Here is a 13248-nt window from a genome sequence, read left to right as displayed (position 1 = left end):
CTCCACCTTCATCACCAGCTTGTTGCGAGGCTCAAAAGACAGAATGTCCCGATCAGAACTGTGATGTGCACATTCATCCTGTCACTGGCTTATTCATGGATTCCTACGTGCTGAGCACCATCTAAGTGTTGGGCACCGTGCCGTGGATACAAAGAATGAACAGGACCTCACCATGTAGGAAAGAAGACAGAAGAGAATTTGGATTCATCAGTGCCGATGGGCCTTTGAGGCCAAACAGTTCTGGGGGTCAGTCCACCTTTCTCCATTCATTAGTTGAGAGAACAGAGTAAGTTACTTTACTTTCTGAGGCTCGGTTTCCTCAGGTCCTCATGAGCCTTGAATGTGGAAGTCCATGAAGCCCTGGCACAGGGCTGGCACAGAGTCTGTACTCATCTAACGATGACAGTCCTTTGCTCAAACTGGCAGGTCCAGGTATACTGTCCTCCACCTTCCTGTGGGACTCCAGGTGTAGCTTGTCAAGCAGCCCCCCGCCCCAAAGGCCGTCACCTGCAAGAGACCCCTGTCTGTGGGCCTTAGGCTGGCTGAGGCCACATCTGTTTTCTTAGGCTGATGAAGTCAGATCCAGCTTTGATGAACTGACCTCAAAGTAGACTGGTGGTCAAGGTTAGGGCCCTCACCACCTGCCAGCCAAGATTTCCCTGCCTTAACCCTGGCTTGAGCAGCTCTGGGCTCTTCCCGCTTGGTGCAGCTCTCAGCTTGGCATGGTGTGGTCAGGCCCGAGCACAAAGTGAGTGAGGAGCCAGGAACAAGGGGCCATTGTTGGCCCGGAGTCATTTCTGGTTTCAATTACTCTGCAGAGCAGGAGGAAATTCAGAGTAAGCGTGGGTCAGGAGCCTGCTAGGGCAGGAGTCAAGGGCTCCCCCACCCCACATCCCTCTCTCTGGCCCCCAAGGGGTCTGTTGTCCCTGTTTGACCCTGCTGGGGGGTCGAGCATGCCAGCTTTATTGCTCTGGGAGCCTGGGCTCTGGGGCATTTTTCTGGTCGACCCAAAAGCACTTTTACTTCTTGCCCACTCTGATTCTTCATGGCTGGTACCAGGAGGTGCCGGGTCCCTCCCTGGGTGGGATGACAGAGGAGCATTCACGTGGGTCCTTAACACCTTCTCCCAATGTCCTTCAGGCCACAGTGACCACAGCTGAGCCGCTGGGTCCTGGGAATGGCCTGGTTTTGACTAGGGGGGGTGGGGGCAGCTGTGAGAAAGCCTAGGGGCTGGCTTCTCCCTTTCATTCCACCACCCCAGCCCCAACCCCCCTGGCCTGGCACCTCACAGCCGTAGGCAGCCCCCTACCCCAGGACGTGGCGGTGGCCATGGCGGGGTGTGGCTCTCCAGCCCGCCCCCCCCAGCCCGGGCCTGATGTGTGTGACCAGGGGAAGCGTCTGCTTCTGGAGTCTGTGCTTCCTATCCCTGCTGCCTTCTGTTCTCAGCGCTGCCATCACCACTGTGCCAACCCAGGGGCACATGAGGCCGGGGGAGGGTGAGCGCCAGGACGGCTTCTCTCCCTGCCTCCGACATTACTTCCTCCCCGGGGGCCTTGGGACTGGAGCCGTTGTCCTGTCCCCCCACCGCTGGATCGCTGTTCGTCCTCCGCAAGCCAGGTCCAGATGCCGCGGTGACACTTGGAGAGCAGGCAGCATGATGGGGGGAAGCCAGAGGCAGGACCCCTCAAGAGGGCCGCCCTGCTGCCCGAGGACTTCCCCACACTTGTACAACCTCTCTCTCCCCGCCCTTGCTCAGCCGCCGGCCGCCCAGGTGTTCCTGAGCTGGGGAGGCCGACCCTGCCCAGTGGATTCTGGAGACAGGAAGCATTCAAGAAGCAGCAGCTGGACGCTCAAGTCTCCCTCTTGCTCTCCCGGCCCATTTGGGAATGCCCCCTTGAGGGGCAGGCTGGCTGCCCACTCCCTAGGCCCACCTCTCAGGGGTGGGTGTTGAGCAGAGAAGCCGATCCAGAGAGGACCCTGGGGACTGACTCATTCAGTGCCTGAGAATACCCAGCTTCTCAAGCAACCAAAAGGGGGGTGCGCTCTTCCCAGCTCTGGGGGGCTCCTAGACTCAGGCGGAAGAGCCGGATTTGACCCCAGCTCCACCACCAGATAGCAAGGTGGCCCCAGGTGACCTCTCGGAGTGCTCCTTCTCAAACCCGTGTGAATGTTAAATGAGATTACAGAGGTGACCGTACCCGGCATATTGCACACTCTCAGTAACCGCTAAGCTCCCTGCAGGGGGAGGCTGCAGCTGTATCCTAGAAATCCAAAACGCCAGTCCCTCGGGCGGTCTCACTTTTGATTTTTTTTGAAACCTCTGAGAAAAGGACTTAGTAGAGGAATTGCCAGGGACATCCCTAAGTGGGGGGCTGAGACGGATGTGAATGCTGTGAGGGGGCACCTCGCATGGGCTCTGCCAGCCTTCCTCACCACGGGTGCTGCAGACCCCACCGCGGCCCCTCACTGCAGCCCAGCTTCTGCCATGGCATCGAGGGGGTGAGCAGTGGTGGCCCGCGGTAAGGGTCTCACCCCGGGGCACAGCCTGCGCCTACCCTTACAGGCAGGGACTGAGCCGTGCTGGCGTCAGGGCCAAGGTGACCCAGAAAACACCAGCCTGAATGACTCGATAAGCGTTATCCCGTTGTAAGGCCTCCGAAGGGAACCCACACCAGCAAAGCAGAGGCCCACGGTTTTCCCAAAACAGAGGGAAAAGTAGAGATAAGGCACAAGTTTCAGATCCAGGACTCTGACCCGGAAGTTTCCTTAAAAAGCCCCTAATCTCCCTGGCCTCCACATCTCTGCACCCTGAGGGCGAGCGGGGGCCTGTGGTTGTGGTCAAGAGAAACAGCAGTTCTCATGAGAACCATCTCCTAGAAGGAGGCTCGGGGGCTCCGGGTTCTGCCCACAGAGCTTGGGGATTGCTGGGAGGGACCTTCAGCCAGGGGCCTCTGCTTTCTTCTGCTTTTATCTGATTGGGGGGCAGGGAGACTTTGGCATAAGATTTCATTTGGAAAGAAAGAGAGTGTCCTCTGCTTAAAAAAAAAAATTCATTGATGACCTTTTGTCTGGTCCAGGCTCCTGTTTTGACAGGTGTGGAAACTGAGCCCAGAGGGAGAAAGTGGCTCCTCAGTCTCCAGTGACCAGGCAGAACTCTCACCCAGGTTCCCTAGCTCCCAGGAGCTTTCTCCTATTCACTTGGAGCTCAGAGTTCGGTGGAAAAAGAGTTGGGTAATAGAGAAGGAGAAGAAAGACATGGGGGCTCAGTGGACCCTGACCTACTTTCAAACCTTTCTGCCTGAGGCTGTTAATGTCTTCAGCATGAGGCCTGGGGGGCCCCCTTTGGTCCTCTGCTTGCCCCCCGCCCCCGTCCTTCCACTGTGCTGGGAGACCCTGGCCATGCACCTCCTTTCTGTGAGAAGGAGCAGGCAAGAGGCCAAGGGAGTCTGGGTGCTGGTCTGGCCATGAGTTTTATGGGGAAGGAATGGAAGGACATGTGGTGGGTGTGCTCTGCCCACTCTGTCCCTGGGTGGGTTTTGTTTTAGATAAGCAAGATGTTCCCAAAGACTCAAGTGGATTTTCCAGCCGTTCCCATGACCAGATATGCTGCGAGAATCACTAGGGGCTGCCAGGGATGTACCATCAGGCCGGTTCTTCTGCCGTGGACAAGCTCTGTGGTTATTTCAGCTTCTCCAGCCTACCTAGAGCCACCAAGCGCCATCAAGACACCAGCCCAGGGTAGCCAGGCAGAGTGGGGAACGAGGCTGTGTGGGGAGCAATGCGTGTTTTGTCCTGTGCTGCCAGTCGGCGCGGGCCCCGGGACACGGGAGGACCGTGCCACACCTGGGGCGGGCCTGGAGGCTGGGGTTCCAGAACTGAAAGCCTGCAGCCCCATGCACGGCTGGTCAGTGAGTTGGGCCCAGGCCCCGGGGAGTTCTGGCCTGGACTGCCTGAAAGAGTCCCGATTGCTGTTACCTCCTCGCAGGGGTGGCTGTTAGACTGGGACCTGTTCAAGGTCCTCCCCGCCTGGCGTTGTGTGTGTGTGGGGGGGTATCTATTCAATGATAAATGAATGAATGAGTCAGTGAGTGAAAATATAGCATCTAGGCTCAGCTCTGCCGTTGGCTGTTCGGTGACTTTGAGCAAAGTGTTTCTGTCCCTGGGCCTAATGCAGGCCTTGAACATAGCAGATATTTGGAAAGATGGATGGATAGATAGGAAAGTATAAATGGGTCTCACTTTCTCATCCTCTGGAGATCTCTGCCCCTCCAATGCACAGGTCTGGGTTAGGATAAGTACCAGAAGAGGTGAGAACACGCATTAGGGAGCCAGGAATCTTAAGGGGAGTCTCCCATCCTCCTCTCTCACAGCTGCCCTGCAACGTGCCACCCCCCCCCCAGTTTGCACAGCCTGTACGAGGGCCCCAATCTCTCTGGGCTCCCCGGCCTTGCTGGCCCTGCTGGTCCTCTCAGCCTGGACTCCCGTGCCCGTCTTTGGGCAGGGACTGCTGTGAGCTTCCTTTCTGCAGCCTCCAGCCTCAGACCCCACCTTGCTGTCCACCACCACCTTGCCCCCCAGCTCTGCTCCTGTGGGGCCTGCCCCATGCTGTGCTCCTCTGGGGCTGAGAAGGAGCATTCTTGGCAGACCTCCTGGCCTCCATCCTCAGCGAAATCCTAGGCTCCTCTCATGCTCCCAGCTCTTGCACCCGGACTCTCTGGGTAGCCTCGTGGGGCTCTCCCCTCCACTCCTCGCTCCCAGGCTGTGCACCGCGGTGCCTGTGGCCTTGGTCTAGCTGGCTGCACAGAAACGCCCTTTCCTGACTTAGGGTCATTTGGCTAGAGGACAGGGAAAGGGAATCAGGGTTCCCGTCTGGGCTGGGGGAGAAGACAGAAGTCATTCCAGTGGGAAAAAGGAGGTCACTCCAGAAAGTGGTAGCAACATCTCAAAAGTTCTGAGAAAGAACCTTCTTCCTCGTGTTCACAGGCTGGAGGATTTGCCTGGAAGCTATCCCCACCCCCAGCTGTCGTCAAGGCAGCCCTGGTGGCCGTCCCTGCATCTCCCGCCCACACACCTCAGGCTGCATATATTCCCTGTTGACCTTTTTTCCTTCGGTGCTGCTGCTGATCACTTTAACCTGATTTTGCCTCAGCCCCAGCTGTGGCTGGGTGCCCAGTCCCAACCAGCCCAGGTATATACCCCTCTCTAGGTAGAACCCGGGACCGTGCATCTCCCCGAGGATGGCCCTTCTCATTCCTCCAGCAGAGAGCCAGGGTTGGGGTGGGGGGAGCGGGAATGAGGGAGGACAGGACAGTCTACTAGGAATGTTTTTAATTCCAAAGACAGCGACATCTGTTCATGTGGGCCTTTCCGCCCAGGCTCTGTTTATCCAGACAGGGGGCTCTTGCCTGTCCTCAGAGGCGGGTTCTGCCAGGTGTGGCTGGATGGAAGGGATGAACCGAGGGAGGAGGGGATGCGGTCCCTTCCTGGGTGGTCAGGACAGCCTGAGCCTAGCCCATCCAGCAAAGTTGTGGAAGGGTCCATGGTGGGCTGGAGGGACCAGAATTCGGACCTTTGCTTTTGAGGAACTGACTGGGAACATTTGTCTTGCACAACCCAACCCCCCTCCTCCCCCCACCCCACCCCCCCCCCACAGCCTGCTCCTAGACCATTGATTCCAGGAAGGAGTGAGTCAGGCTGAGGGAAGAGAAGACAAATCTGTGCTGTCCCAGAGAGAGCCCCCAGCCCACAGGGAGGCAGGGAAAGATGAACATCTCAAGGGAAGAGCCTCCTAACTCAGCTACCCATCTGCTAAGGCGCTTATGTCACCATGGAGACCAGTTGGCCAGCTTTCACCCAATCGGAGCTTGCTTTACCCAGACAAGTATTGAGCCTGGGGTTCCTAAGACAGACAAGCACGGGGCTTTGGGAACAGGATCTGTACTGTCCTCCTTCTCCCACACACCCGGGGGGGGGGGCACACCTTGCAATGCATTCCCCCAACCTGCACCCTGTGATGTATGATCCAGATAGAAGGGAGAGAACCTTAGAAAGCCAGCAAGGGGCCGGTTTTGAAGTTAACCAGCTGGTGGTGCCAAGCGCACTGACATGGTCAGCAATTATAATGACCCCTTACCAGCCAGTTACACAACCAGCAATTGCACGTTAGCCAGAGGAATGCAGAAGAAAGCCAGGGTGGATGGCCTTTTTCCACAGCAATTAAGGCCCATGCCAACCCCTCCTCCTCCAGGAAGCCTTCCATGGTTCCTCTGGCTAGAAATTTGCTCTCCTTTCTCTCAGCTGTCATTGCACTTTATCTGTATGTTCTTATGGCTTAAGACTGGGTTTCTTGAGAGCAGAGATGATGCTTTGTCCATCTGGGTATGCACATGGTAGGTGCCCACTTGCTATGTGCCAAGTGCACGAATGCTTTTCTGTTTACTGTTAAGATGTGTTTAAGCCCACGTCTTGCTCTCTTCTTGGGCTGTCAGGCTTTTGATACATGTCTGTGATTCCTCAGCCCCCACCCAGGGTCAGACACAGAGCCAGGTCCTCAGTCAGTGCCTCTTGAATGAAATGAATGAGTTGGAGAAGTGAAGGCTGCAGGAGCAAGCAAAGCCTTCCTGGAGAAAAGGGGTTTTGTGACAGCCAGGGTGAGGAGGCTGCCTGGCCCCTCATGGGACTGGAGGGAGACTCCCTTCAGAGGTAGCACCTGGTGCCCTGGGAGAGGCAGGTGGGGAATAGGTCAGGAAGGGTGGCTCAGGCCTTGGCTGGGCAGGGGACACACATGTGTCCCTGCCTCTGTGGGTCTCCTTCCCTCCCCCTCAGGGAGTATTGGGCAAGGTATTATGGGCTCATTAAGGGCGGCTCTTACTATGATCAGGTCTCGGCTACTTTGTAGTGAAGCTCCCCTTCGCTCAACAAAACACAGAGGGTCTCTGATGTTAAGCCACAAGACCTACATATTGGTGGGGATCCAGCAGGAGAATTCCAGATGCCAAGGGCTGGTTCTGTGCCCTGACCCACGGCCCTGGGGTCAACCAAGAAATGTGCAGACCCAGCGCCTTTTCCTGACTCTGAAGAACCACACTTGAGTGGGCGTGAGCACCAGCAGCTGTGGAAGAGACCTGTCACTCCCCGGCTGCAGTGGCCTGACCTCAGGCGAGAACTTTACCTCCCTGAGCCCAGAGACATAACCCAAGTATCACAAAAGTTGTGAGTCTTAAATGCAATCGGATATCTGAAAGCTCTCTGTATGGGACCTGGTTCATGGATGGTACCATGAAAATGTTGATGTCCTTCCTTACTCTGAGCCTAGCAATGCGTAACGTGACGTCCTGGGTGCCTCTGGGGTTTGTGTACCCTAACCGTCTGGGGTTCAGGCCTTTCTCTTTTCCCCAGACACCAGACTCTAACTGGATGCTTCACTTCTCACTCTGGTTAGAATGTTTACCAACTTGAGCATCAAGAGCAAGGTCTTTCTTCTCTATCTTCTGAGCCACACCCAGCCCAGACAGGGTGGCTGATTGCCCCTTTGCCATTGGATGTCCTCTGCCCCTGGTGGCACAACCTATATTGGGCTTTTCTGGTGAGGTGCACGGGGCCACGGTTAAAAGTGGCTGGGTGAGAGGCACCTCTTGCTGGGTGTTTGTAACCAGTGTCGTTCTTGGCTTTCTGCTCACGTCCCTGGAGACAGCCCATAGCGGCCAGGTCCTTCCGGTCCACTGAAGCCCAGGAGCCTGCCCCACTGGGGATCTTCTTTATTCTTTAAAGAGGAGGTTTGTGAGTTCCATTCCACACGTGTCTGGCCCTGTCACCAAACTGGCATGCAGGGAGGGGCCCTGGGGCAGGAGTCAGGAGTGGGGGGAGCAGAACTCCAGGGCAGCGCGGGTCCTTTGCCTGGGACAAGGGCGGTTGTCCAGGGCCAAAACGCGGCTCCTGCCCCTGCAGACCCCTTCTGGCTTCCTCCCAGGCCTCCGTTAGACACCCCGGGCCGCCAGGGAGCAGCCTGGTGGTGAAGGGGTTAACCGGGGATCTAGAGGGGAAGGGACTGGATTGTGTTTAGCTGCTTGTCAAACTTTATTTAGTACTTGGGCTGAGGGTCGGTGAGCGGGAGCCCCAGCCTGCCAAGAGTTAAAACCCGGAGGTTGGGTTTTTTGGAGGGGCAGCCTCCAGTGCCTTCTTTGAGTCACTTCCTTCGGTGGGGGCGGGTCCCCGCGCCGTCTCGGGCGGTCCGTGGCGCACGCACTGGGGCGTCCCTGTGAGCCGAGCTGGGACCAGCAGGCGGAGGAGAGAGAGGCCCCCGAGGCTGCCACCGGTGCGCTCCTCTGGGAGGCCGTCTCCGAGGAGGGGAGGAGAAAGCGGAGCCTCCCACCATGCGCTTCCCTGCCCGGCTCGAGTAACAGTCCGGCCGGCCTGCGCACCCAGCACTCCGCACGCTCCCTGGGTCTTCGCCGCTCCCGCCGAGCCCCGGCGGCCAGGCTGCCCGCACCCTCTCCCGCGTCCCCGTCCCCGGAGCCGGCACCGCAGGCCGGGTGGTAGTCCGGGCAGCGCTCTGCCGCCGCCGGCATGACCGACATTCTGCCTCAGCCCGACTGCAGCCTGAAGGCGGTGTGCGAGCCCCTGGAGCGCTGCTGCCTGGATCGGCTGGAGGAGCCGGGGAGCAGGCGGCCCCCCAACACCGGCGCTCGGCTCTGGGGCCGGGTGCGCAGCAAGCTGCTCCGCCAAAAGGTGCTAGCGGTGGGGGGGGGGGGGCGGGGGTCCGAGTGGGTGGGAGGGCTGGGGACTGCCGCCGCTCCGTTTCCCCCACCCTCCCTTGGAGATCCATTCCAGTTCCTGCCTGATCATGGAGTCCTAGGACAGAGGCTGGGGTATGTGTGTGGGTCTGCTCTAAGTGGCCTTAATTTGATGATTAATGCTGTCGCCACCCCCACCCCTGACCCCAGCGGCTTTCTCTGCATCTGTCCCCGTCTCAGGAAAAAGGGGGTTGTCTCCTGTGGGAGAGGACTGCCCAGCTCCTTTCTGAGTCTATACAGGCAGGAATGCGAGTAGTTTGGGAAGGGGTCTCCTGGGTCTCAGTCACCCCCACCCAGGGTGCCCAGCCCCGACCGAGTCTCCTTCCCAAACCCAGTGGACATTGCTAGCTGCCCCTTTATGGGGGCGGGGGGGGACACTGGCAGAAGCACCTCAACACCACTGGCCATGGAAGACTTCTTTGTGTGGGGTTGTGGGCCTCCTGCCCCACCAGGGAGGAAGGTGGGGGTCGTGTGGAGGTGGTGGTGCTGCTGAGGCTGGGGGCTGCAACCTCCAGGGGGCTGCCTCATCGGGGACCACCCAGGTGACGGCTGGCCCCATGCCAGCGAGGCACCAGTGTGCCAGGGGTTTCCTGACCCAGCAGGCAGCTCAGCCCCCAAGCCGTGCCAGGGCAGACTGCCTGTCCTGCCTGCAGCCCCAGACCTTGGTGGGGATGAAAATCGGAGATAGAAGCTGACTGTCCTGCAGCTGGGCAGGCTGCCTTGGGGCTGGCTTCGGTCCCTGGCATCGGGTGTCCGAGGAAGAACCAGGCCTGGCACCTAGAACACAGTAAGCGCTTGATAACTGCAGCCTGAACTCGCCACCCGAGCAAGATGTCACAGGGGGCCTGTCCTGGCTGGCAGGGGGCCGTGTCCATCCCTCAACGGAGGCTTTGGCTACTCCATGGGGCTGATGGAGATTTGCAAGCCATCCTGCAGCTCAGAAGAGGGGGATCCCTCTGTGCAAGTCCTCGGTGCCAGCCAGCACCTGCCAGGAGGAAGCGATCTCGGGCCCGTTGGCTCCTTGTCTCGTTTCACCCCCTGCCAGTGGGGCATACTTGACCTCCCAGAGGTGACATCAGTCCTGGAAAGTGCCGGGCAGGGCAGCAACTTGAGCTGTCCTGCCCTGGCCCCCAGGTCACCTTCAGCATCTCCGGGGACCCAGCTTGCAGGGCCCTGCTGGCCTCAGCTGCTACTGGAGCCCCTCTGTGCTGAGGCAGCTGTCTGTGCCCGGCGGCACGGAGCCGGCCCTTCCCCGCACCCCCCTCCCCCCCAGCCCCTGCTGAGGCCAGCAGACACCAGCCCCAGGCTCATTGTCCATTCCCAAACCTCAAGGCTGCCGAGAAACTGACCCCGCGGGTTCCTGGCCCAGTATCAGGCAAGCAGAGCTTTCCAATTTACCTGTCCCTTTGGGGAGGGGCCTGGCAAGTAGGGGACAATTTTTAAACCCCCAAATCCCAGACTTTGTGTTCTTTCCCCGTGCGTTTGTGACCGGCACATCCAAGAATCCACTTCAGGAATTCTTGAGCCAGCCGTACCTCCACTGGTCTCTTGCTTCTCCGAGTCTGATGGTGCCCTCTGGGCAAGGGCGGTGGGCCGGCCAGGTGCTGGCCTGCTGAGGGCAGCTGCAGGGTGGCTCTGGCAGCGGGGTCCCCGAGCTCCTGCTGTGTGGCACAGTATGTCCGCGTCACCGATACAAGGGTCTGCACGCTGGCACATTCACGCGCCCTGCTAGCGGGTGAGCGGGCGGACTTGCGGGCCCAGGCCTGCTGCCCACTTCCCTTCTTTCCCCAGCTGCAGTAACCTATTTTTTGTCAGTGCTGCAGGCTCCCTGCCAGCCAGGGGGGCTGGGACCAGGCAGCAGCTTAGGTGGCATGGGGGAAGGGTGCCAGGTACCGCCCAGCCTGGCGGGAGGGGTCGCCCGTGAGCTCCTCCCCAGCTTTGCCCTGAGGATTCGATGCTGTGGATGCCAAGACACCTGTGGCCCTCCTCCCATTTCACTAAAGATTCACTGAAGGCTGCCGGGGGGGCGTGTGTGACTCATCTGGGGACCCCATGCTGGGGCGGGAGAAGCTGTTCCGATGGAAGAGTCCTCGTATTAACCTGGGGGGGTCCCTGGCCCCAGCGGTCTGCAGTTGCTTAAAGAGGCTCTCCTTCGGGTCTCAGGGAGCTGTGCTTGGGGTGGTTCTTGTCCCCAAGGAGAGTTCTGGGGCTGAAGCCTCCTTCCGGCCTCCGACTTGGCAGTTGGTTTGTTGTGCAAGCATTTAGCAGAGGAGACACGTGGCACTGGGGTTTGCGGGTTCTGCCAGCGCTCTTGGCACTACACATTTCTACTTTCCTTTTCCTTTAGTTTTTATGTTTTAACTTTTTGCTTCAGATCACACTCACGGAGGCTAGGCTCGGTGCCTGCTCTTCCAGCCTTCCCACCTGCTTCTAGATCCTGAGGTTGCACTTGAGAGGCTCAAGGAGGAGTCCCATCCCCCACCCCCTGAAGTATCCCAAGGTTGTAATGGGGTCACTTGGGGAGCCACGGAGAGGCTAGCGGGACTGTCGTGAGGCAGAGGCCAAGCCAGCAGCATTTGGGGTGGGAGGTGCCCGGAGGTGGGAACTCAGGTTGGACTGGCAGGGCCCAGAGGAGTGGGGGACAGTGGAGGACAGTTCTTGATGACCTTGTCTCTGCTTGAGGGGTTGCCACGTGGGGCTGAGAATTCCCTGCCTCAAAAGAACTTCTGTCCGGGAGCTAGAGGCCAGCAAGGTGAATGCAAGTGTTTGCTGCTGAACCGCAGTGACTCCGCTGCCTTGTGATGATGGGGTTTGCTTTCCTCTGGCTCTGGGGACAGTCAGAGGTGTTACCTGAGGACGGAGAGGGTGGGAAGCCCCTTTTGGGCCACTTGTCTGGGGAACCTTAGGGCTTGGGAAGGTCCCTTTCTTTGCCGTCTTGATTGCGACCGCAGGACAGCTCCTAGCCCCTCCCAGAGTCTGTCGTTGAACTTGACCGTTCTCCCTAACAGGTAGCACCAGGTACGCAAACTGTGTGTACCCCCTCCGCGCCCCCGCCAGGCTCACACAGCCATTCACTGGCTGTTCTAGGCGTTGAGGGTACAAAGGTGCTAGGCTACCAGACGTAGATATGTCTTGGGCTCATTAACTTTATTTCATAATCTGGCTCTGGGCATGAAGATCTTGAAACCTTGCGCAGTAGACATCTGTCCTGCCCTGGCTGCCTGCACTCTGCATTGCCCCTTTCCCCCTGCCCCGCCCCTGTCTGCTTTATCTGCTGGAGGGAAGGGACCCTTGTCCGTGTCTTAACCATCCACATGCCCACTCGTGCCCCTATAGCGATCCCTCAGCTCTAGGAAAGGGACAGTAGCGCCTCTCTCTTGGGCCGGAGACCTCTGCAGCTGGCCCATTTCCCCCTGGGCCTCTGTGAGAGCCAGGACTGTGACCAGGCTGGCTGGAGAGTTGGGAGGGGGAGCAGAGTGACCTCCCTGCATTTCCACAGCCACGAAGCTTGTCCCAGCACTAGCTCACTCCCTAGAGGGAGAGGACCTTACTCCTGGTGCCACGTGGGTGGTCTCCTGACTGCCAGTGCCCCTATTTCTCTACTAAGCTGACTCCCAAGAGGCCTGTTTGATTCCACAAAGCAGGAAACCTCAACTCTGAGAACCTGATGGAGGTCACAGAGCCCCCATGCAGACGCAGAGCCACCCATATGCACAAATGGTGTGCCGTTTTAGATAGGGTCACAGATCCCAAGGTAGGAACCCCTACTCTAAGTGCACTTGGCAGAGTGCTGTTTCTTTGCACCTGGGGAGGTTAGAAAGGGCCTTGGCCCTCTCTGACATCTCTGTGGCCCACAGGCGGCTTGGGCAGGCAGCCATGCTGGGCTTAGTGCCCCAGCTTTTAGATGGCCCCAGACCAGGGGAAGCTAAGCCTGCCAACCAAGGTGGTTTCCGAAAGGCCAGAGCTGGGGGAGCCCAGCGTTGCAAGAGTTTCCAGAGGCAGTGAGGCCCCAGGAGGGCAGACATTTTGGAAAGAGCCCAGAAACTTCTGCAGGTGCTGGTTTGGGGGAGTTCCCAGGCATTGATGAGGGAGCACCAGTCTGGAAAGGCCCAGCCCTCTGCCGAGTGGCCTTGCTAGCTGCCCACATTGTTGGGAGCTGGTCGGCAGGTACTGTTTTGGCTTCCTTTTCCCTATCGTGCTGGGGACGGGAAGGGTATGTGTGTTCTGCCCGCTCCCGAGCCCCTAGAGGAACGTACATGCCCCCACGTCTGGAACGTGCATGCCTGATCCCCGGGAGGAACCAGAGTCAGTCCAGAATCCCAGCAAGCCTTAGATCAAGGCCTCATTGTCCTTTGTCCCCAGGGTGAGCCGAGAGAGATGGGAGGCCACCATGAGAGCTGCCCTTGGGATTCTTCTGCAGAGAGGCTGGGAGGGCACCGGAACCCCGCGGTGATCT

At 58.8% G+C, this 13248-nt stretch overlaps 1 protein-coding gene across 6 annotated transcripts in view; it reads left to right on the top strand.

Annotated features, from left to right (window-relative positions):
• Positions 1-13248, top strand: part of ABR (ABR activator of RhoGEF and GTPase) — a 171555-nt gene that overhangs the window by 140609 nt on the left and 17698 nt on the right. The window contains exon 1 of one of the 6 annotated variants that reach the window (XM_036073030.2): positions 8551-8727. The exons of the other annotated variants lie outside the window; for them this stretch is intronic. Within the exon in view, the coding sequence (XP_035928923.1) occupies positions 8566-8727 (162 nt within the window). The 5' untranslated portion in view covers positions 8551-8565. Of the gene's footprint in view, positions 1-8550; positions 8728-13248 lie in introns of those variants that run through there. 6 annotated transcript variants of the gene reach the window in all.

Source organism: Halichoerus grypus, chromosome 2 (assembly GCF_964656455.1).
Source record: "Halichoerus grypus chromosome 2, mHalGry1.hap1.1, whole genome shotgun sequence".
Classification (NCBI taxonomy): domain Eukaryota; kingdom Metazoa; phylum Chordata; class Mammalia; order Carnivora; family Phocidae; genus Halichoerus; species Halichoerus grypus.
This window is presented reverse-complemented; position numbering and strand designations above follow the sequence as displayed.